At 39.6% G+C, this 25,973-nt stretch overlaps 1 protein-coding gene across 1 annotated transcript in view; it reads right to left on the reverse strand.

Annotated features, from left to right (window-relative positions):
- ASPH (aspartate beta-hydroxylase) overlaps window positions 1–25,973 on the reverse strand; it is a 115,975-nt gene that overhangs the window by 61,272 nt on the left and 28,730 nt on the right. The window contains exon 4 of the mRNA XM_070747812.1: window positions 1,222–1,311. Within this exon, the coding sequence (XP_070603913.1) occupies window positions 1,222–1,311 (90 nt within the window). The remainder of the gene's footprint in view (window positions 1–1,221; window positions 1,312–25,973) is intronic.

Consider the following 25,973-nt stretch of genomic DNA (forward strand, 5'->3'; position numbering starts at 1 on the left):
AGAAAATTAATATGTTTTACCCTTAAAGTAGTTTGTAATTATCAGTCTTTCTCAACTACATAATCTATATATTACACTGGCATTTCAGGTGTTGCATTTCTGGTTCCTTTTACTATTTTTAAAGCATTCTTACAACTTTTTAAAAATATACTTAAAGCTTCTTCTTAAAGCAAAATACTGAATTATAGCTTATCTTTATAAGACAACAGGTTCTAAGGAAACCTTAAGATCTGTGAACAGATTCTAGGATTAAAATATGGGACCAAAGTTAAAAATAGAATTTATGTTTTCAACAAATTACTGCATCCCATGAACACTATACTAATATGGCTATGTGACATTATGTAGATAATTATGTTTTTACATAGAGATTCCCTAAAAATTACTTAGATATTCCAACAACTGCAAAATCAGTCACCTCCCATCCTTGTCATTTACAATGGTTGCCAATTTATTTCAAAGTCTTCTTTAGTTTTTACTTTATAAAGCTTTAAATGGCTTTAGTCTAAGTATTTGCTAGAATGCCATTCCTAATATGTACAGACTGGACATTAAAAGCTTTGGAAGGCAGCTTGCCTTTTAACTCCATCAATGAGCAAGGCCTAGGAGGGATTATCCAAGCCAGAACCTTCACAGTTGTATATTCTTACTATGCAATTTGTGGGTTTTGAAAATACTTCTAGCATTTTCATCTTTGCAATTTCACCAATTAGTCAAAATTTCTATATTCAACCTGAATGTATCAGAAACATATCCAATTGCAAATTTAAATTGGCCATTTCCTCAATGGTGGTCTTGTGTATATGTCTCTATATTAGTAAATTATAAAATATTTTATCACAGTGTCGAGGGGGAAAGCATTTTGAAATTCCCTGATATTTCCCTGACATTTCCCTGTAATTTGCTATTTCGTTAAGGTATGGTCGTAGATGACGTCATACCAAACAGCTAAGCCGTGGGATAATATTGGTAGCTGAGGAAGCAAGTTGTTACCACAGTTATGTTGGTATGTAGATTATATCAATCAGGAAAAAAAACTTCACTGCTTTTATTTTTAAAAAATTATTTAAAAAAGAGCATGTTAAGCAGAAATTAATTATGCTGTTGTAAGGCCTGAAAAAACTCATAGGAAGCACAATATAAATGTAAATTTGCAATAGTGGTGAAATGTTGTAATTGCAGATCTCATGTTCTGAAGGTTTTGCATTATTGAGGGTTTACCTGTTTTCACGTGCGGCTTTTCTGCAGGTTGGATAACCTCTTCAGCACTTCTTGGCATTGACTGTTCTGGGACAGATCTTTCCTTAAGTCCTGCATTGTTTAGTTATAAAGTTAATTTTAATCTCTGCATCAAGATTTTGATCCAATTAGGCATCATTACTAGCGAACCATCCAGGGTGATATGGGAGGTATAAAAATTTAATTAAGGTGGGGACATCAAACCAGGTGAAAAATACTTATCACCTCCAGGAAGTCATGTCATCTTCAATTTAAGTTTTAAACATATATAAATTTTTAAATACATTTTTAAAATATATTATATCAACTATATAAAGGAATGGCTCTGTATGTGCTTTCACTGGCTTTACTCCCAACTTCTTTTCAGCTTTTTGTATATCATACTCCCAAAATTATTTCCAATTTACCGTATTTTTGGAAGTATAAGACATACCCTTTTCCTCCCTACAAGAGACTGAAAATTCAGGTGCATCTTATACTCTGAATGTAGCTTTTTTCAAAGACTTTTTTTTCCTCCCAGCCCTAACAAGGTGCTTCCAAGCTCTTAGCTTGCAGATTCTTTCACTGTTACTTTTTGCAAAGAATGTTTTCCAAGCCCTAAGTCTTTGCAGGGTTTTTTTCATTGCTCTAACTTGCTCCAAATGTTTCTTTTCAGCCCTAATCAGATGCTAACAATGTTCCCAGCTCCTAGGGCTTGCAAACTCTTTCATTGTTACTCTCTCTGAATTAGGTTTTTTTTAAAAGCCGTAATCAAGGGATTAAAAAAATGTGCTGAAGCTGACAGATACTAGCCAGATGAATATCTGGTAAGCAGATTCTTTTCCCTATTTTCCTCCCAAAAAACTAAGGTTTTACTCCGGTGCATCTTACACTCCGAAAAATACGGTAGCTGCCTAGAATACAATGGGAGACATTAAAAGATCACTGTCTCATGGAAATATCTTTAAAATTATGTTTATATGTGTACATGACCTTATGAGATCAAATATCAACCAACAGTACAACTTCATTTAGTACAACCTTGAATTTGTTATTCCCAATATTTTCCAGCTCTATCCCACTGATAAATAAAATACAATAGATTAAAGGATTTTATGGTAGATCTCAACCTGCCGGAAGTGAATGGAAAAAAATCCTTTGTTTCATTTAACAGAATAATTCCTGAGGTTTCTTCAACACTAGAGATGATGAGTTATATTCATACTGCACACCCCGCAGCAAGAAATACAGACAAAAAGGAGCTATATACACAGCACAAGGAATGATTGTATACTGTACTTCTATAATTAGACAGGAAAGAGAAATAGCTGAATTTTCAATGTCCCCATATATAACAAATTCCCAATGTACAGAACACATTCTGATTTTTACTATCTTTTATCTTAAATTATTGCAAGTAATTTATGACCACATATTCAACAATTGTTCAACACTACAACCGTGCTGAACAGGAAGATTAACAACCGATCCTCATAATTATTGCCACTGCAGCATCTCTGTGGTAACATGATAACAACTTGGTGTTGGCAACCAACTCACAAATACTGCAGCATCCCATTTTCAACTTTTACCACCAACTTCCAATAGGCAAAGTCAATGATGAAACCAGCAGAGTCAAGAAGGAGAATATCTGTAGCTCGGGGTTGAAATAAGAAGTCCTTGGTGCTCAGAACTTGGTTGTTTTCATGGGGACATGTCATCATCATGCAAGAAAACAACCAAACTCAGAAAGTGTTGTACATACTCCTGATCAGTTGGAAGATGATGAAGATATTGAAGACTCAGATTCAGATAGTGTTTATGAATTAGTGGGGAGCCCGGGGTTACAGGTAGTAGAACAGGTGGGAGGCCAGCCACAGGATGGGGCTATGAGTTCAGGATCTAGTGAGGGAGAATCAGACGCTCACTGGGTTAACCCTAAATTCAGAAGGGCCCAAAAACGTAGAGAGCAGAGGTCTGGAAGAAGATATTAAGGAAAGGAATGGGTTAAATATTGTAGTGATGTATTTTGGCACGTCAGGGGGTCAGTGGCGAAGAAGGGTGGAGTTTCAATGTTGCCGAAAGGAAAAATGGATGTGTTTTTGCCTCACTAAAGTAAGCCAAAGTATTTTGTATTGTTATCAGTCAGTGCTACTGTTTTTCAAAGTTATGCTGTTAGGAAAATAAATCTTGCTTAAGTGAAGCAGAAGGAGGAATGTGAGAAATGCAGCTAAGAGAGAGATAACGGACTGAGTGCTGTATGGAATGTGTTTGAATTACAGGAGAGCAGAGAAATAAATGGAATTTTTTTATTCATGAAATGATACATTTAATAAGAGTTATTTGTAATTGCTAAATTTCTACCAGAAACCAGAACAGAAAGTATCAACTTCCCCCTCAATGGCAGGAGGTTGCAAACACAGATCACATAAAGCTGCGCTTAACCACTCTGCAGGATTTGCATAACGTTAATGGGAACTGCCGCAACTTTCACTGTAAGTCAACAGTAACATGTGTCACTTAATGAGAGAGCTGCCATTCCTAAGTACCACCATTAAGCCAGAACTATCTGTATTGCTACCTGTATTTCTCAGATAGCGAATTTGTAACTAAATATTCTAGCACTGAATGAAAAGGAATTGAACAATTCTTCTACTCATATCTTTTTATTGAATTTCATCTTTTCAAATAAACAAACTGAATGTGCATTGGTGACAGGAACAGATTTCATTATCTTATTTCCTTTTAGGATATGAATTATTTTCAGTGTACTACATTACAATATAAATGTAGAATAATATGTCATAAAAGTCAAAATTCATTCAAAACTCTTAAAAATTCTTCAAAAATGAATTAAAAATATTTACAGTGAGACTCCATGGACCTCTATACATCTAAGCAATCGGGGGTATTCCATTTATTACAGAGTACACTGTCTACAGATACTTGTTGGTGGCTAAGCAAAAATGCCTTTTGATAACATATTTGGAAGAAATGATGCTATTTCTAAAAGTTTTCTGAAAACGTTATATAAATTTTCTCTTCCCAGACAAATGGCATCACTACTGGCTCATGTGCACCATTTGTTCTTAGATTTTCAAAGACGTTTCTATATTGTGAAATTCTTTTCTATTTCCTATTTAACTGCAAAAAATGTAATATTACAGAAATATTACATGATGATATAATGATCATCACATGATATTACTAAGATCATTGTAGTTGCATATTATTGATTTTGTTCCCTCTTATCTGCCTCTATTTCAAGTTAATATTTTCATTTAAGAATTTGTATCAAATAACTAGATTTATACCATTATATACTGTAAATCCATTCCTCAAGCACAAACCTTTATAATATTTTTCAGTATTTCTCAATATTTTTAGATAAACGACTAAAAGTACCTTCTCAAAATAAAAAGCAAATATTCCACAATCATTTCTAAATTGCATATAGGTAGTTACTTTTTTCACATCATCACCTAAAATGTAATTTATGCATTGTAAATTTAATGCATAACTTCAAAACCATTATGGCTTTATTTTCATGTTCAAAATGTTAACAAACCATTTAAAATTCTTCCGAAATGTGGCCTGCATATCATCATTATTTGTTCATATATGTTTCTGAAGTACAACTTTGTTCTGTAAGGCTTTCCCTGGTTGAAAGGAATTCTAAAAAGTCACTAACTACTTATTGCATACGATGACTCTGTTCAATGGGTTTTTTTTTAAAAAAAACCTGCAATACAACCATAAAATTAAATTTTCTCCCCTAAAAGATTGAATTGGTTTTCTAAGCAGCAAACATCATGGAAAAATTATTGTGAAAGGGTAGTTGAAATCAGTATTTTGATCAAGTTTATGCATTCTAAATTCACCGCAATGGTTTATATTTTTAAATCACTTGTCTTTGATACAGCTAAGTAATTCATTATGAAAAAATATTATGCAGTATGTAATTTAATGAGGTTATTTATTGTGATGAATCTGTAACAGGGAAAGCAACCTATGGAATACCAGTTATTATAGAAATTGCATTCCAATAATCTTAGCCAATATAGCTTAATAGTGAGAAGTGCTGGGAGCCAAAAAATAAATAACATCTGGTTATTGAATCCATACTTTATATGATGGATGCTTGTGCATTGCACGCACATATACATACAAACACAGAAACCTGAGAACCAAATCCAAGTTTATTTTCCCATTACACTTCTAAGAATAGGTATGAAATATTGTTCTAAATTAAATGCTACGTTCAAACATTTGTCTCTTTATTTTTACATTAGCCTTTTGTGTGTGACATACTGAGTAGCAAAAATAAAATTCCATTGTATAATTGATCACAATACGAGTACCGTAAATAAGCTATGTACAACTGGAATATTGCATGTTTATAAATTCACACATATACTAAGGCTGAGATGGAAATAGGCATGTATTCTTGTTTATTTCAACCAACTCAAGAAAAGTATATTACGGATGAAATATCAATGGTTTCTTTCATATTTTTAAGTAAAACACTATTCAGACATTAAGAATTGTTACTTTGGTTTTTTTCTTTTATCTTCTTCAGATGCTTTAGAAAGACTTTTTGCTAACTTTTTTACTTCTTTATCTTTGTCATCAGCCAATACTTTCATATCTTTATCTTTATGATCTTTGTCTAACTCTAATTTTTCTTTTCCAGTTTTCCTGTCTTGCTTAATTTTATGAAACTCTTTCTTTGATTTATCATCAATTTTCTCATCCTTTATATCAAAGTCCTCGATTTTTTTCTTTGTCTTCTTCTTTTCTTCTTCTTTGGCTTCTTTCTTTATTTGCTGCTTTTCTTTTGTTTTCTTGGCTGATTCTTTGATCACTTTTTCATTATTTAAAAAAAGGAAAATATGTTTTTTAAAAATTAAGACACTATTATGTATTAGCATGCCAAATGCATATCCAATCCAAGTTCGAATCATGAACTCATGTTTCCACTTCAAAATAAGCTGATCACACAATATTAGTAGAAGCAGAAATTGTATATAATTTATGCCCTTTTCTGCCTTTTGTTTCTTTTTATGGAGGTGTCTCTTGGCGTTGCTTCATTGTCCTTGTTTATGTCCTTCCTATTTAAGTGTTTACATTTAAATTTGTCACATCTGTCTTCTTAAATATTAGGGTTATCATTATGGAATATTTACACAATATAATACAGTTGGGTCCTTGTTTAATGACCACAACTGGGATCTGCACTAACACTGTTAAGAGAGACGTGAGGTCTTGCAATTTACTATTCCATTGACTCTATTTTTCTGAAGCCAACTGTGACGTGCGCAAATCACAAGTGATTGAACTGCAAAACTAAAACAATTACAGGAAGACTTCTGAATGGAACTGGGTAGTATCAGACTAATACCCCAGTGTTCTGTTACTTTCACACAGGGTCTCAGTTCATTTATGCTTTCTATTCTTTTACCACTTTGTTATATGTTCTTTTATGTACACTGAAATCAGATGTATAGTGCAGAAATAACAGTTTACTCAAAGCAGGCCCTTTCAGTAGCTGTTTATGACAGTGGGGGCCCTTTCCAGCTCTATAGACTGACAGCAGCGGCAGTGTGTGTGTGTATGTGATGATTTCACATGTGTGCCTGCTGCTTGTGCAAATGGAGCTTTGTGCACTCCCCTGCTGTTTGTGTGGCCCAGTTCTCAACCAATAAGCAATGGTGCTTGGGGAACCTCTGGTCTATGGAACATCTTTCTCAGTGAATAATATTTGAAATGAATTTTACTATGCTTTTTAATATCAAATTAAAATTATTTGGCCATGTGTCATTGCTCAGATATCAGTTATTTAAGCTGGTACTCTAATGCTATTTGTTTTAGCAACTGTTTTTATTATTTTAAATTTTTCTTTTAAAATGTTTACTGTATTTTAAGCTACCAAAAACTTTATTCTGGTGTTTCAAATTTTAATATTACTGTAATTTTGATTAATATTTGGTTATTTATATATTATATTGCTGGGCGTTTACTTTAACTTTGTCTGGACCATCACAGATACAAGGTGGATGGCTATATTAGGAAGGAAGGAAGGAAGGAAGGAAGGAAGGAAGGAAGGAAGGAAGGAAGGAAGGAAGGAAGGAAGGAAGGAAAGAAGTAAAGAAAGAAAGAAAGAAAGAAAGAAAGAAAGAAAGAAAGAAAGGATAGCAATGACTATGCTAGCTGTGAGTTGTAGGTTCTATATATCCGCAGCGAAGCAGCTGGGAAATGTCGATATCAAATCTTTTTGAAGACAATGTTAAGTTCAGCACTGGCATTAACTTCAGCAATTTAATCACATGATAGACACTGAATGTGGTTAGTAGAACATCAAAATATCCTCTTGTAGTCAACTTCAATTAGCATTATTTAATTGAAGTTAATACTGACCTAATAAATCTTTCTTGGAAATCCGTGTTTTAGGATGATAAAAGAGCAAAAGAATGCACTACTTTTTAATAGATTTAGGTAGATTATTGAAGAGACTGAGATGCACATCTATATTACTCAGGTTAAACTTGATTATGTTATTCCCCAATAAATTAATACTGCAAAAAAATTCCTGACTGCAATCTGATAAATTTAAAATATAAAAAATGTGTTCTACAATTAATTTGTTAGTGCTACAAGGCATATCAAATCTGAATTCACTCAAATACTGGCTTCCATGCCTGAAGTATCAAAATACACAATATTCATTAGCAACCATGGAAGTGAGGTAAGGGTGAACAATTCATAGATGCATGTATGTGTTAGCGAATCAAAACGGCATTCCGAGAATTAAAACAATTCCATGCCTGTGCTTCTCACTGGGTAGGATTTATTAATGGCCATGTCTGGATTCCACTGGAATCATTCCAACTCTGAGTCCCTTAGATTACATCCGGGTCAAAACCCTATCTCACATCCCCACGCCCACAAGTGCAGTCATGAGGGCCTATGCAGGTTTCCTGATTCCTTCCTGTTTTTGTTACCTGGAGAAAGGAATGTGTGGTGGCATATCTCTCTCTCTCACTCCCAAGCTGTGTTAGGCCCACCTTGGACTTCACATAATGACTTTGGGCCTGACAGTATGATTATTTCCTAAAAATAGCCACTTTGCATAATTTTCAACTACTGTGAAAACTCCAAAACCACAAGTGATTTTAGTTGAAGGAAAAATAGTGTTGAATCATCAGTGTTAAGAAAAAATAGACAAACGAAATCAAAGACCTTTTCAAATGGTTCTTCTCACTAGGCATCTATCAAGGCCAATATTATCTCAGGGACCGCCTTCTGTTGCACGAATCCCAGCGACCAGTTAGATCCCACAGAGTGGATCTTCTCTGGGTCCCGTCAACTAAACAATGTCGCTTGGCGGGACCCAGGGGAAGAGCCTTCTCTGTGGCGGCCCCGGCCCTCTGGAACCAACTCCCCCCAGAGATTAGAATTGCCCCCACCCTCCTTGCCTTTCGTAAGCTACTTAAAACCCACCTCTGCCATCAGGCATGGGGGAATTGAGATCCTCTTTCCCCCCTAGGCCTTTACAATTCTATGCATGGTATGTATGTATGTATGTATGTCCGGTTTTTATATTAATGAGTTTTTAATCGTTTTTAGTATTAGATTACTATTGTACACTGTTTTATTATTGCTGTTAGCCGCTCCGAGTCTCCAGAGAGGGGCGGCATACAAATCCAATAAATAAATAAATAATAAATATTCACCAATCTGCCAAGATATTATCAATCCTTAAATTTTTTCCAATACACTGTCTGAACCCCAAAAGCTGATGAATTTTTAAGAATAATTTAAGATAAATGTATTAATGTCAAATGACATTATAAAATGTTCTATCATATATTTCCCCCCCAAAAAGTCTTCATGCTAATATGCATATTATTATTATATTCTAAATATACCGGTACATATAAAGCCATTTTCAACAGTATTATCCTTTACTAGGAAAGGCAGATCACTTTCTCATAAATCCCTTATATATTTTCACTTGCCCAAATACTTTATAAGAGTAAAATTATAAGCTAATATTTTATAAATTTGATAAGGCAAAAAGTAATTAGATATTTGGCAAGCACCAGGATAAATATATCCAAAGTCTTGTTTATATCATTAGGAAGATAATTTATATGACTTGCTTTTGAGTTTATAACTACATATAACTCCAGTTGATTTATCTCGATAAAGGCATTTTTTCCCCACCAGCTAGTTGATATGCACTTAGAAACTTGCTTCTATACATTTATAACACAGAACTGTTTTCAGGAGAGATTCTATTATGGCAAAGTGATGAAAATGTTATATATTTTGGAGGCACAACGCAAAGTATCTTGAGCTATTGAAGCAAGAACAGAATATAAATATAATAAACTGCTTGAGTCTTTTGCAAAACTGTTTAGTAAAATAGACCACATTTGAAATTTGTATGATAGCATCCAAAGTTAGTAGGCATAATTATTAACATGGCAAAAACTCATGCACTGCAGGCATCAAAGATCAATAAGCAATAAACATTGCTAAGGCTTGATTGGTAAAATACCTTTGACTTTGCTCTTGGTTATCTCTCCAGGTTTTACTCCTGAATTTTTAAAAATGGAAATAGGTTGCAAATATTATATTAAGACATTTCGTACATTAATTAAAAAATAAAATTTTCATCAGAAATATTTCACCATGAAATTATTAATATTCTATATTTATGTTTGTCATTATTCAGTAAAGATAGAAAAAACTTAGTACCCAAGATTTGTCTAATATCTCCTTTTGACCAGGAGATATTTTTTACAGCTAATAAAACAGGATAAGGAAACATCCCAATTTTTCCCCCCAGTAGACATTAGCTTATTCATGTTACTAGACTTGGAATTCCAATTTCATTTTTCCTGTTGGTAATTATCTCTAGTTATAACTATATTGAGATTTAATTTGTGCAGTCATTGGATTGTATTGAAGGATAGGGTTAGGATCAAATATATTTATAAATAAATCTTAAATAGATGGAATCTGGGCTCTGATATTATGTCACCTACGTTAAATACTGTAAGTATGCTGGACACATGAATATATGAATTGGTAATAGCTTACAGAAATCTGATTTGTGAGTCAACAGTAATGCATGATTCATATACGAGGATCGCCCAAAAGGACCGTTGAACTTACCTGAACGGTCTTCTCGATGCACTGCAAGGAGAGTCCAGGATGGGTAATTCTTCAGTCTGATTGGTAGGGACTGAGTTTAATTTAAATATTAGGCAGGTGCCGCCCCCTTAGCCCTCCAGTCTCATTAAAACGAAGGAGCAGTAAAGTCCAACACATTTATTGAACCATATGAAAAAACACAACAACTTCAAAGAAAGGAACCTTAAACCATAACATGGCCCCTGGTCCAGAACTGGGTGGGTCTGGACTCTCCTTGCAGTGCATCGAGAAGACCGTTCAGGTAAGTTCAACGGTCCTTCTCCAATGCACTTGCAAGGAGAGTCCAGGATGGGATATGCCCAAGAAAAACTTAGAGGGAGGGAGAAGGCTGGACCAGTGGCTCGGCAAAGGAACAAACCTCCTGTAGGACCCTCCTCCCAAAAGCTGCCTCTGATGAAGCATAAGAGTCTATACGATAGTGCTTTATAAAGCTTGAGGGAGCAGCCCAAGTGGCCGCCCGGCAAATGTCCTCTAAAGACGCCTGTGTCCTCCATGCCGTCGAGGTGGCGGCGCTGCGGGTCGAGTGTCCAGTGATGCCATGTGGCACCGGCGAACCTCTAGCTCTGTACGCCTCCGATATACAGTCACGGAGCCACCGGCTGATGGTCTGGGAGGAAACTCTGGACCCCAGAGAACGTGCTGAAAAGGATACAAACAAGGCCTCTGAAGCTCTGAAGGACTGAGTCCTGCGAATATAGATTTTAAGGGCTCTCCTCACGTCCAGCTTGTGCCACCTCAACTCTAAAGGGTGAGTTCCATGTGTACAAAAATCCGGTAGCACGATGTCTTGTGCCCTGTGAAAAGTGGTATTCACCTTAGGTAAGAAAGCCGGGTCCAGCCTAAGGACCACTCTGTCCGGATGAAAGCGACATAAGTCCGGTCTTGTAGGCAAAGCCGAAATCTCTGAGACCCTCCTGGCAGACGTAATGGCTACCAGGAAGGCAGTCTTAAGAGTCAACAGCCGTATAGGAACCTGCCGTAGAGGCTCAAATGGAGGTGCTGTGATGGAGTGAAGCACCAAGGACAGGTCCCATGACGGGAAGCGATGAATGACTGGCGGTTTAAGATTAGCCGCCCCTCTCAGGAAGTCTCGTATCCATGGATGTTTGCTCAAGGGGCGATGACTGTCCAATGTAATGATACTGGATAAAGCAGCCACATGCCGACGAAGAGTATTCGGGGCGAGGCCCTTGTCCAGACCTGCCTGCAGGTATGTCAGTACCATAGGAGGAGAAGCTACCTGAGGCTCCACCTGTCGTAGTGCACAGAACTTAGAAAAGGCCTCCCAAGTGGCCTGGTAGATCCTCCTGGTAGAAGGCCTACGGGCAGCCTGTATAGTATCGATAACCGTGTCTGGCAGAGCGTGACTCCTCAGACGTTCCCGCTCAAGCGCCACACGGTTAGCTGCCACCACTGAGGCTCCGGGTGTGACATGGTCCCCTGGAAGAGGGAGATTCGGTGGTCCGGAATCCGCCATGACGGAGCAATTGAGAGTTGCATCAGGTCTGCGAACCAGATCCGACGGGGCCAAAAGGGGGCCAACAACAGCACCTCTGCCTGCTCCTGCAATATTTTCCGAATTACTCTGGGAATGATGGAAACCGGTGGAAACGCATATAAAAGACCCGGAGGCCATCTGAGGCGCAGAGCATCCACTCCTTCCGCTCCCTGGGATGGAAATCGGGAGAAGAAGCGGGGAAGCTGGGAGTTGAGACACGTTGCAAACAAGTCCAGAACTGGCACCCCAAACCTCCTGGTGATCTCTAGGAAGATCCCGGGTTCCAGTTGCCATTCCCCTGGATCTAGTGTCTCCCTGCTGAGCCAGTCTGCACAAACGTTCTCCACCCCAGAGATGTGTTCCGCTGAAAGCGATGCCAGATTGGTCTCTGCCCACCTGAAAAGAGACTCCGACTCTGCCATCAGCCTCCCTGACCGAGTTCCCCCCTGTCGGTTGATGTGGGAACGCGTGGCTACGTTGTCGGTCATAATTAATACGTGCTGATCCTTCACCAGGTGAGCAAAGCTGTGGAGGGCCAGTGACACTGCCTTCAGCTCCAAGAAGTTTATGTTGACGTTGTAAAGGTCCTGCTGCGACCACAGGCCCTGGGCTATTTGTGAGGAAAGATGTGCTCCCCACCCCCGCAGACTCGCATCGGTCGTCACCGTGAGGAATTCCTTGTCCAGAAAGGAGGAACCGCTGCTCAAGGCTGGAGACACCCACCACCGGAGAGATCTGCGAACCCTGGCATTGAGGAAAACCTTCCTGCGAGAATGGCTCGATTTCTGCTTCTGAAAGGGGAGAAGGAACCACTGTAATGGTCGAAGGTGGAACCTTGCCAATGCATGACACTAGCGTCAATGCATGACACTATGCCAATGCATGACACTAGCGTCCCTAGGAGCTGGGACAGGAATAGCAGACTTGGGTACTGCTGGAGGCGCAGCTCTCTCACCAACCTCCTGATTGTAGATTGCCTGTCCCGTGACAGAAAGACCTCGCCCAGTTCGGAATCTATCGTCGTCCCCAAATGGGCCAGGCGAGTCGTGGGCGTCAGGTGGCTTTTGTCCCAGTTTATGGAAAAACCATGGTCTTCCAGGGTCTGTATGGTTAAGTGTAGGTCCTTTAGTGCCCGATCCGGTGTTCTGGACAAAATCACGATGTCGTCCAAATACGCCATGAGGCGTACCGACTGACATCTGAGGTGCGCCGTAAGGACATCCAGCAACTTTGTAAATGCTCTCGGGGCTGATGATAGGCCAAAGGGCATCGCCCTGTACTGGAAATGTGCTCCGGCAATGCAGAATCTGAGAAATTGTCTGTGAGGAGGAAATATTGGGACATGGAGATATGCCTCCTTCAGGTCTATGGAGGACATGAGGTCTCTGTGGCGGATGGCTGCCAGTATTGATCTGAGAGAGTGCATCTTGAACCTCCTGTATTTTACATAGAGGTTCAAGCGCCTCAGGTTCAGAATCAGCCGCACTCCCCCCGACGACTTGGGAATGAGAAAGATCGCCGAGTAGAAGCCCCTGCCTTGCTGTGTCAAGGGAACCTCCTCTATAGCTCCAATGTCCAGTAAGTGCTCGACTTCTTTGAATAGGAGTCTTCTTCTCTCCCCATCTGATGGAACTCGACACGGGAGAAACCTGTGAGGTGGAGGGCAGAAGAATTCTATTCTCAGGCCCTGGCCAACTGTAGATACCGCCCAAGGGTCTGAGGACGTCGCCGCCCATGCTGCATGGAAGGACATCAGTCTTCCGCCCAGACAGCCTCTGAGCTCGGAGTCACTTCGACTTCTTGAAGCCTCTGCTTCCTCCTCTAAAGGGGCGGCGGCCTTGATAAGATCTATTCCTGTCCGCTTGGAAAGACCTATCCGCCCGAAAGGACCCCTGGCCAAATGAGCTCTGAAAATACGGCCTCGACGCCTGGGTGCCCATCGAGGAGGGCTCAGACCGAAAGGACTGCCTTCTCTGATAGGGAGTGAATCTCCTATCCTGCTTCCTGTTTGCCCTAGGCATGACCTTTTTCTTGTCTTTATCCTCCACGAGGACGTCGTCCAGGACTTCCCCAAACAGTTTCTTGCCTTTGAATGGGGCAGATGCCAGGCTCCATTTGGACTTAACGTCCGCCTGCCAGCTCCGGAGCCAAATGAGCCGACGGGAGGCCACAGAGGAGGCCATTGCACGGGAAGCAAATTTGGCGGCGTTGACCGTAGCGTCCGCCGAAAACTCCGTGGCCGCCAGGAGTTTGTTGAGGTCCTGGCGGAGTCTAGTATCTTCCGGATTAACCCTGGATTGCAGTTCTTGGATCCAGAGCATCGTGGCCCTATTGAAGAACGATGCCGCCGAAGCGGCTCGCAGAGCCCAGGCCGCCATCTGGTGAGTCCTGCGCACCACATTTTCCGCTCTCTTGTCCTCTGCTCTGAGACCCTCCTGAGATTCTGAGGGAACCAGGGCATTGGACACCAGGCTCGTCACCGGTTTATCCACCACTGGAAACTCCAGCAGGTCCTCCATCGCCTGGTCAAATGTATAGAATCTGCGATCCAGGTTAGATGGCCCCTGTGCGGCGGCTGGGTTCTCCCACGGGCGCTGGATAGTTTCTCTGAACAGGTGGGAAGACGGAATGTGGACCGTCTCCTGCTTGGGGAAGACAAATAGGCCCCCTGCCGGTTGGGCCGTCTCAGAAGCCGCTGCCTGGTCCCCCTCACCTGCTTGCTCGATGGTCATCTTGGCTTTATTCAAAAGAACCCTGAAAAGGGATGACTTAAAGAGTCCAGGAAAACTGGGTGGTTCAGGGGGCTGCTCATCACCAGAAAGTTTATCCTCAGCCCCACAGAAATCGTCTCTAGATGACCGCTCCTCATCCATTGAGCCTTCCATGGAGAGGGTGACAGGGGCAGTCCAGGGGTCTCTAGACCTCATTGGAGGGAGTCCCACTGGAGACTGCTGATGTTGTTGAGTCCCCACCGCCACACCCTGGGTATAAGCTGTGGCAATGAGGTCTTGCAAGGACTGAGGCATGCTCTGCCAGGCATCATTGGAGCTGCGCAGGCCTGCAGCTGTAGGTGTAAAAGTGGCTGCCTGGCCAGACTGGGGTGCTGGAAAGGCTGGATATGCAGACAGTCCTGCAGCACATTGTCTCTCAGCCCTGGGTGCTGGCAGCCTCACTCTCTCTGGAGACCAATCTCTCTCCGTGGCTGAGCCTACAACCCCTGGCAGGAACGTGGGGGAGGCCATCAAAGGACCGGGTTGACTGGCAGAAGGAACAGGGCCCATTACCTTCTGAGAAGCCTCCAATTGCTTCTCCAGGGCCCGGATGCGCTTTTCTGCTTCCCTCAGCGAGGCCCCCTGAGATACCTTGGCCTTCTGGGGCTTTTCCTTTGGAGTGCTAGGCCCTGCAGAGGGCTCCTCCACCAACTGGCCCGCCTGATCTGCCATATTGCCACGAAAACAAGGAGATTGCCTGAGACAGAAAGAAATCAAGGCCAAAACTCCTCAACTGCTCTGACCAGAAAATGGCAGAATGACAGGCAACTGCTCCACTGCGCCTGCGTGTAGCTAGGGCAGATTCCAGTTGTAACATTAGCGCGCCCAAACAGGCCGGCTAAGCCCCGCCTCGCTTTCAACTTTCCTTGAAGAAAATGGCCGCCAGCCGGTTGCCCTGGCAACCGCAAACACTTTGGGCGCGAAACCTCCGACATCGGCCTCCAACAAACATGGCCGTCGGAACTGACAGGCAAACGGCCAGAAGGCTCCCTGCTGTGCCACGGGCAGCGAAATCAGCCCGATTTCATAAGCGTTGTGAGCGGGGCGATCGGGGGGGCGGGGGTGTGTGCGGATGTCCTCCGAGGCCTGTTCTGCGCCCCCTCCCCTTGGTTTATTCGCCACGGGGGAGGGCGGACCCCCCCCCGCGGCGTCAACCGGCTCCTCTCCTCCGGAGTCTACCTCGGAGGTAGTTTCCCCGGGCGCTCACTCCTGAACCCACAAGCCAGGCCCTTGTGTGGGTTCACAGACAAGGAGGAGCTGCAGTCAACTGGATTAGACCCACTGGAGGTCTGAAACCAGAGCTGCCTGAGGAGAAACCCCCAGCTGCACCTAAGAGAAAAAGGGGAAAGAAAAAGACAGATTTAATAATAATCAATACATCAAAAAACATCAAATAACATTTAAAGCCTAAACCTCTCAAACCAATACTATTGGTAGAGCAAAAACTCAAAGTCCCTTTACTGCGACTGAGTTTTTAAGACTGGAGGGCTAAGGGGGCGGCACCTGCCTAATATTTAAATTAAACTCAGTCCCTACCAATCAGACTGAAGAATTACCCATCCTGGACTCTCCTTGCAAGTGCATTGGAGAAAGTAATGCACCACATTTTTTTTCACAACCTATAATAATGGTATACATGCCAAACTTAAGATATACATTATTTGAATTGTCAGGAGTGTGTGTGTAAATTTTAGGTTTATTCAGACAGATAGCATAGCTGTAACAGTGTTTCAAAATAGCGTCTGTAAGTGATATATGTTATTGTACGTCATTGAATTTCTCACTGCGTAGAAAGAAACTGTTGGGAACATTCACAAACGTTTGTGTACAGTTTATGGAGAATCTGCAGTCGACAGAAATACGGTTACTTGCTGGGCACAAAGGGTGAGGCCATTAGAAGACAGTTTGGCAGAGCTCCAAGGCTTTCTGACCAGAATAAGGAGTGGTACCGATAGGGCATACACGCCCTTCTGTCTCGCTGGAGGCAGGCCATAGAACGGGATGGAGATTACGTGGAAAAATAGGGAGTGTAGAAGAAACATCATTCTTTCTTGTGTGTAAGTTTCATTATGTTCAATAAATAATTGTTGAAGAAAATTGTGGTGCATTTCTTTTTGGGCGACCCTCGTATATATCATAGAGATAAGTACAGCAATGAAATTGTTCTTTTCTTTAGAAGTGTTAAACATGCTGCACAATAGTTGCATCATACTTAGTCCATTATGCAAAACTACTTATTTTTGTTTATGTTTATTTAAATATTTTCTATAATTATACATCTTATGTATAAACATCTTGGATGGCTTACAAACGACATACTAAAATCACAACAACAACAAAACCCCAACCATAAAATCTGCATAAGAACTATTGATGTCCCCAAATAGCACATCCCTCATAACTAACAGACAGGGCTCCAGCCATACACTATCCCAATACTTGGGATAGATGAGGCGTTAGAATCTCATGAGATGAGGAGTTAGACTCTCATGAACTCGAAATTCAAGAAAATTCAAACTCACCCACAGAAACATTGTGGATAAAAATCGTAGGACAAGAAACTAATCTGACGTTACGAATCTGCTATTGCCCTCCCAATCAAACTCCAAAGGCAGATTGCTATTTGGAAAATGAATTTAAGGAGACCTCAAAAAGAAATAGGGTAGTCATAATGGGGGACTTCAACTATCCTCAAATAGATTGGGTAAATTCTTTTTCTATACATGAAAGAAACAAAAGGTTCCTCAACATGTTAGCTGATTATTCTCTTGAGCAGATGGTCATGGAACCAAGCAGGGGAAAGGGGATCCTGGACTTGGTTCTAACTAATGCACAGGATTTGGTTCATGATGTCTTTGTAACCAAACCCATAGTAACCAGCGTTCACAACACAATAACCTTCAACTTAACCATGGATAGCAAATTGTCAGTGAAAACAAACATAGAGACCTTAAATTTTCACAGAGGGAATTTCGCCAAAATGAGAAAAATAGTAAAGAAAAAAATTAAAAGGAACAGTAAAAAAAGTCAAATCCCCCCAAAACGCTTGGAAACTGTTTAAAAATACGTTACAACAGGCACAACTCATATGCATTCCTAAAAGAAGAAAGAGGACTGGAAAGTCCAAGAGGATACCAGTGTGGTTTATGAATGAGGTAAAGGAGGTTATTGGAAAGAAGAAAAACTCATTTAAGAAATGGAAGGTGCTTCTTACCGAAGAGAACAGGAAGGATCACAAACTCTGGCAGACCAAATGCAAGGCGATAGTCAGGAAAGCCAAGACAGATTTTGAGGAATATATAGCAAAGAATATTAAAAATAATAACAAAACCTTTTAAAAGTACATTGGAAGCAGGAAACCAACCAGAAAAACAGTTGGGCCACTTGATGACAATGGTCAGAAAGGGATAATCAGAGAAGACAAGGAGATTGTTGAGAGGCTAAATGACTTCTTTGCCTCAGTTTTCACTGAGGAGGATAGAGAACATTTGCCTGCCACTGAATTAGTTTTCTCAGGGAGGGAATTAGAAGAATTAAACCAGATAGAGATAAACAAGGAAGACGTTCTTGCATGCCTTTCTAAATTAAATGTCAACAAATTGCTGGGTCCATATGGCATCCACCCTAGAGTTCTCAAGGAATTCAAGTGTGAAATTGCTGAACTTCTAGCTAAAATATAATATCTTTCTCTAAGATCAGACACTGTACCTGATGATTGGAGGGAGGCAAATATAACCCTTCAAGAAAGGATCCAGAGGTGATTCAGGAAATTATAGACCAGTCAGTTTAACCTCAGTTCCAGGCAAAGTGATGGAAACCATTATTAAAGATAAAATTACTGGGCACATAGAAAAACAGGCATTACTGAAAGAAAATCAGCATGGTTTCTGCAAAGGCAAATCACGTCTTACTAACTTGCTAGAATTCTTTGAGGGTGTAAATCAGGGGTCCCCAAACTTTTTACACAGGGGCCAGTTCACTGTCCCTCAGACTGTTGGAGGGCCGGACTATTAAAAAACCTTGCGGTTTTCTTAATGCTGCCCTGGGGGATGAGGAGGAGGCGAAGTGGAGCAAGTCCCCAACTCCTTGCCGAGTTTTCTCTTTCTATCTGTCTTCCTTCCTCTCCTTTTCTCTCTGTCTCTCTTTCTCTCAATGAAGATGTTAACCCAGTGCGCAGCAGCAGTAAAAAAAAGCAAATTCCATGCTTGGCATGATTAGGAAGGGAATTGAAAATAAGTCAGTAAGTGTTGTATTGCCTCTGTACAAATCGATGGCGACACCACACTTGGAGTACTGTGTACTCCAGCTCTGGTCACCTCACCTCAAGAAGGATATAATGGAACTGAAAAAGGTGCAAAAAAAGGGAAACAAGTATGATCAAGGAAATGGAGCACCTCCCTTATGAAACCAGGTTGCAACGCCTTGGTCTCTTCAGCTTTGAAAGACGGCGTTTAAGGGGTGACTTGATCGAACTGTATAAAATCATGCATGGGATAGAAAAGGTGGATAGAGAAAAAATTATTTTCTCTATCACACAATACTAAAACGAGGGGGCACTCCCTAAAGCTCATAGGTAAGAAAGCGAGGACAAATAAAGGGAAATATTCCTTCACCCAGAGGGTTGTTAGTTTATGGAATTCACTTCCAGAAGAGGTTGTGACAGCTGTCAGCCTTGATAGCTTCAAGGCAGGATTCATGGATGCCAAGTGTATCGGTGGTTATTGAAATGGATGTCCATGTGCCGCCTCTATGTTGGTTGAGGCAGGCAGGATTCTCTTGGGTACCATTTGTTGGGGGTCAAGGGAAAGGGAGGATTTTGCCTTCTCTTTCTACTCAAGATCCCCATGTACAATTGGTGGGCCACTGTGTGACACAGAATGTTGGACTCGATGGGCTTTGGCCTGATTCAGCATGGCTCTTCTTATGTTCTTACTTATAAGAAAAGCCAGGTCTACAAAGTTTATTGGGAGGCCACGAGGACATGGGCCTACCAGATCTAAGAGGTAAGGTGGTGCTTTAGAGATGTTTGAAAAGACAAGGGGGCACAAGTTGAAGACAATCAAATATCCCCCATTCATGCTGAAATACTATTCCTCTCAGCCTTTGTCAATACTGCTGATTGTAGCTGAACAGTTGAAATTAAACAGGTTCCTCCTGTCCCACAGCATTTTGCTTATTATCAAAGAGTTTCATAATATTTTAGTCCAAGCTTAGAAGATCCTTGAAAATCCTGAGTTTAAACATTGCCAACAATTTCCTATATTTAAAATGTAAAATAAGAAAATATTATGATGCAGATGTGATTTAAAGCTTTTTCATGACCCTACAGCACTTACTTTTTGGGACATACCTTTAGAACCGTTAGATGGAGTACACCCATCTAAAGCCAAAGAAATCTTTCAGCATGGAAAATACTATTATAAACAGAGGATTGGAGGTTATACCCACACTATTATGAAGTTCTGAAAAGCTCAGTTAAGTTCATTAAGTTCTCTGTTCCATTCTATCTCAAACCTAACTGGATTCTTAATATTCAGTGCCCGCAGCCCAAGTGCCATTGTTTCAGTGCAATTCAGAAACAATAATAAATCAATTTCATGAAACAACAGATATATACCACTTAGCAAAATCTTATGATGCCGAGTTATTCTTAAATAGTAGGCATTTGAAGCAAAGTAATTTTTAACATTCTTCCACAATTTAATAAAATTGATATAAACTGAAATCATACTTATATTTAATATCCCCAACAAAGAATAAAGCAAATTTTAAAATAATTTTATAGATAGATATGGTATGTTAGTTTAATAAATTATTTAGGACCAAAACTACCTGACATATCTGTTAGTAGGTTGTGAATAAAGACTATTTACAAATAGGAATTTGCTTCTATTTGCATATTTAGACTTACCTATAATAGCCATCTGAGTGGGAAGAATCTCTCATATCTGTAACCTTCAATCAAACTCCATCAATTTCTCACATATTTGGGAAAGAGCTTGCTCTATTTTTGTTAAGTTTCATATGCATTTAAAACCCTTTTAAATAGAGTTCTATTTCATGAGCTTTCATAAATAATCCAGGCTGACTACTGTATTTCAAGCTCTGCTCTATAAATGTGAAGGGAAGAACGTAACATGAGAATATGAATCCAGCAAGTTTATTCTGACCTTCCCCTCCTAATTAGTCTGGGAATCTTTGGGTGCAGCTACAATACCCTAAAAAACAATTTAATGTGCAGTATTAATGATATAAATATTTATGTATATAAAAAGAGTTAGCAAAGTAAATTCTGGACTACAAATAATGTTACAATTCATTCACTATTCATTATTTGTTGATTTCCAAGCTCTATTGTACAATTAGGGTGTTCTATAGTAGCTAATGATAGAAAACATACTACAAGTTTGGAATGTTTATCATATAACTCAAAAAAGTATTTTATAATGTGATTGGGAACTCATTGTATCAGATACAGTTGAAGGTGGTCACAGAAATCCAGGGTTCAGCTAATTATGTTTGATTTGAACAGATAAAAAAATAAAGATTTTATGCAAATTATTTACATATTAGCATGTCAGCAAAACAAGCAGAAGCTAAAAGAAGCTTTTCACAATTACATGCTCAGTATTATCAAGTAAGGCAACCAATACAAGTTATAGCTCTCTTGTAAACTGTAAATTTTATTTAAAACCTTATGCCAATGTTAGTACAAATAATTAAAGCTGCTCCTATTTACAAGACTAATACTTGATCTGCAAAGTTCAGCATTTATTCAGCGATGTGCATGTAGTGCAGGAGATTGCAATCTTTCCTTCTCAAAGTTCAGAATTACAAAATACACATATATACATGGGTGGGGTGGGGGTATATTTATTTATTTACAGTTGCTTATTCTCATAAAATATCCACTTTTTTAAACAAACAAAAAGCCTTTGAAAGAATAGTAATATATGAAGAAGCAAAGTGATTGAAACCCATTTTAAAAATCTATAGAAGTTGCATGCTTGGTTTTAAATAATAGTTTATTAGCTAAATAACAAATGTTAACAACTATTCTCAATATGTGTTCTGCAAAATCAAAAAAAATTAGGAAATAATTATTGATACTAAATTCAGCAACAGTTCTCTAACTTAATGTTATGGTAGGCAGAATCTTAAAATCTTCAGTATCAATATATACATAATTTGCCAGACATGCCTAAATATTTACAGTCAATTAACATTTGTTAGAAAAAAGAACCATTTACAGATTAGTAATGTAGACTATTATTGTAGAGCTTGTGCATTTTAGTGCAAAGGCAGACATAAACCAGACACATTAGTTAGGATATGTTGGGTTAATACTGACAAATGTTATTTCACTTTGTCTTTTGACTGTGTATTTCTAAAAGAGCTTATACAGCAAGTCTTAATACAACTGATCTGTCCATAAGAGGGATTTACCCTGTTTTACTCCAGCACCTTTTCGCACTTAGTTAATTTTATGGACATTTCCATTCATCAATGAATTGTTCCATGAACTGAAGTCATTGATTTTGCAAATCCACAATAACACATGTCTTTTTTCCTTGAACCCCTTCATTCTGTGACGTACCATCAACATCATCTGTTGCATCATTCTCTTCTTCTTCTACTATTTCAAAAGGAGTCATTACATCATAGAGAAATGAGAGGAAGCCATAAAACCAATCAGAACTTTCCTCTGCTAAAATATTAAGAACTTCCTCAAGTGAATCAATATTTTCATTATTGCCATCTTTGGTTAGGCCTATGCAAGAATAAAGGGAAAACAAGAGAGAGAAAAGGCAGTATTAGGTAGAAAGAAAAATCTTGATATAGAAAGCTTTAAGAGATGCTACACTAACTAAAATAGAATATTTTAAAAAGATATTTGAAGAAATTAGTAAAAGAAAATGAAAAATGAAAGTGTTAAGGGATGAAATGGTTCTATTTATAGATTATGGGAAAACGTCCAGTAGACATATACACATATACAGTGATACCTCGTCTTACGAACCCCTCTTCATACGAACCTTTCATGATACAAACCCAGTGTTTAAGATTTTTTTGCCTCTTATTCTGAATTATTTTCACCTTACGAAGTCGAGCAGCCGCCGCAATTTCCCTGAGGCTTCTCGATTCCCTTCATTTTTGCCAGTGCTGCTTTGAATCTGAGCGACAAACTCCCCCCTTCCAAACTGCATGGGGAAAAGACTCATGGAGCTCAAGAGAGGACAAAGGTGTGGGAGAAATGAGCAGAATGGGGTGGGCAAAAACGGGAGGGAAAGACTCATGGAGCTCAAGAGAGGAGAAAGGTATGGGGAAAATGAGCAGAACGGGGTGGGCAAAAATGGGAGGGACTCATGGAGCTCAAGAGAGGAAAAAGGTGTGGAGAAAATGAGCAGAACGGGGTGGGCAAAAATGGGAGGGACTCATGGAGCTCAAGAGAGGAAAAAGGTGTGGAGAAAATGAGCAGAACGGGGTGGGCAAAACCGGGAGGGACCCATGGAGCTCAAGAGGAGAAAGGTGTGGGGAAAATGAGCAGAACGGGGTGGGCAAAAATGGGAGGGACTCATGGAGCTCAAGAGAGGAAAAAGGTGTGGAGAAAATGAGCAGAACGGGGTGGGCAAAAATGGGAGGGACTCATGGAGCTCAAGAGAGGAAAAAGGTGTGGGGAAAATGAGCAGAACGGGGTGGGCAAAACCGGGAGGGACCCATGGAGCTCAAGAGGAGAAAGGTGTGGGGAAAATGAGCAGAACGGGGTGGGCAAAAACAGGAGGGAAAGACCCATGGAGCTCAAGAGAGGCTCTTTTCGCCTTGCTTCGTTGGGACTGTCACCTCTTGCCACCTCTTGCCACCTCTTGCTGTCCCTCCTCCCACTCCGTTCGCTTCAGCTTAGTCTGCCCCCCCCCCCCCGCTTTTTTTTTTAAAGCCTTAATGTTTTGGATTCTCCTAATGGGCTTGCACGCATTATTGGCTTTTCCATTGATTCCTATGGGAAACATTATTTCATCTTACAAACTTTTCACCTTACGAACCTCCTCCCGGAACCAATTAAGTTCGTAATACGAGGTATTACTGTACACATATTCTCTTTCTTTCTTTCTTTCTTTCTTTCTCTCCCTCCCTCCCTCCCTGCACACAAATACAGACAGACATAGTCTACATTGCCTCTACTGAGCTGACTATCTTCTGTATCTGACAAAGTATAATTTTGCTCTTGAGGAAAAGTTTGTTTTCAAAGTGCTATTGAACTTTGAACTTTGTTATTGTTGTTAGGGTTAGTCCAGTGGCTAAACTAGGTTTCTCCCATCTAACATTCCCATAACATTTAACATAATCTAAAGATTATGATAAAATTTCAACGGGCATAGTATCTACCCTAGTTCTTCCTGGTGCTGCAGTCATAGAGTAAAAAGGCTCCAGATCCTTCATCTATCATTTATCCCCAGCAACTAGAATTCAAAACCATGTCTAAACCTGAAAACTGCATTTAATGTTCATGGCTAATTATTTGTAGATGAGTCATCATTTCTTAATACTCTTCTGAAACCATTATATAGATTGAAGAAGACTTTTTACCAATAAATAAAAGATTATAAGGCCTACAAAAGATGTACTATTTATTTCCATGAACCACAAGAAATCTTTACCATTACTATAATTACGAATGCTTTATTTGTGCAAGTGTGATGAAACACACAAGAAATGTGTCTCTAGTCCAGAAGCTTTCAGTTTACATGCAAAGCAACAGAATATTATGATTATTAATTATTGATCTATAGGATTTAAACTTTTAGAACCAAGTTTATGATCTATGTTTCATATTTTTATAAATACATAATATCTGTACAGTCTACATAATACTTCTCTAAAATAATCTTATTTTCCATGAGTGCTTGCTCTATTTTTAATTATTTAAGTGGTTTCCACCACTTGATTCATTATAAATTAAGTAGCTGGCCTTTAATTTTAATCATTTGCCATTTTCACCTTATTAGCCATATTACAATGGCTATTTATTTATTTTGCTAATTTAATATTTTTCCTAGGAACTCAGCAATTTAATATTTTAGTTCTTAGCTTTGGATATATAAGCAGGTAGTAATCATTTGTTAATATTTGTTATAGTCTAAAATAGTATTATAATCTACAATTTGTATATGTTCTTAGATTTCTATCAACTTATTTCCCAATGAAAACTGATACAGAGATGTCAATTGTGCCCTACAATGCCACATCATTTCTCTCAATTTTTACAAATTTCTCCCATCTGAGGGGTCCTTGGTGCTTTCTGAGATTGTTTTCTTGCAGACATTTCATTATCCAAACTAGGTAACATCATCAGTGCTAGTAGGACAGTGTTACCCACCATTTTCAGCTTTGCAGATCAGTGTTTGTGTGTGTGTGTGTGTGTGTGTGTGTGTGTGAAGGAATGATGTTAAGAAGCCAACCAGTAAGCAAGCTGTCACATTCTAGACATTAGCAGTTTTGAAATAAACTATAAGGTGGGCCTAGGTAAAATGCATATTAATAAGAGCAGATTATTATAGCCAGTTTCTCCACATTAAGTAGGACTACAACCGGCATAACAGCTACCAAAGAGTTATTCTTATATCTATCTGTTGTTCTAGCAATGTTCTACCTACATTGGGTAAAAATGAATTTCTGATAAGCAGTTTGGATAATGAAGAAAAGTGTTGAGAAACATTAGAATAATCCATTTCACACAGTGTCCCAAAGTTGGGCCACTAATCTTTCTGTTCATTTAGTCATGGTTTTCATTATCATTATTATTATCATTATCATTATTATTATTATTAAGAATTGTATGCCGCCCTTCTCCGAAGACTCGGGGCGGCTCACAGGAGTGAGTAAACTTAACAACTCGTGACCCATTTGGGCTATTTCAGAAAGATTTCCTTACATAAACAGAGAAAAAGATGGAGCAGAAACAAGTAAAAAAGCAATGGGAGCAAGATCAATACCCAACATCCTTCTGGTTTCTTCATTGATTTTGCTTAGGTGGGAAGCTGGCTGAGAGAGCCAGAAATGAATGGATGGATGGATAGATGGATGAGTGAGTGAGTGAGTGAATGAATGAATAGTTGCTCACTCGCTTGCTCCCTCCCTCCCTCCCATCCATCCATCCACCCATCTATGATTTTTGGCAAAACGGATTCTCTTAACAACTATGGTGTTTCATTTTAACAACTGTCATGGGAAAAATGATGTGAAATCAGGTCAATCATGTGATAATT

Source organism: Erythrolamprus reginae, chromosome 3 (assembly GCF_031021105.1).
Source record: "Erythrolamprus reginae isolate rEryReg1 chromosome 3, rEryReg1.hap1, whole genome shotgun sequence".
NCBI classification, from domain to species: Eukaryota; Metazoa; Chordata; class Lepidosauria; order Squamata; family Dipsadidae; genus Erythrolamprus; species Erythrolamprus reginae.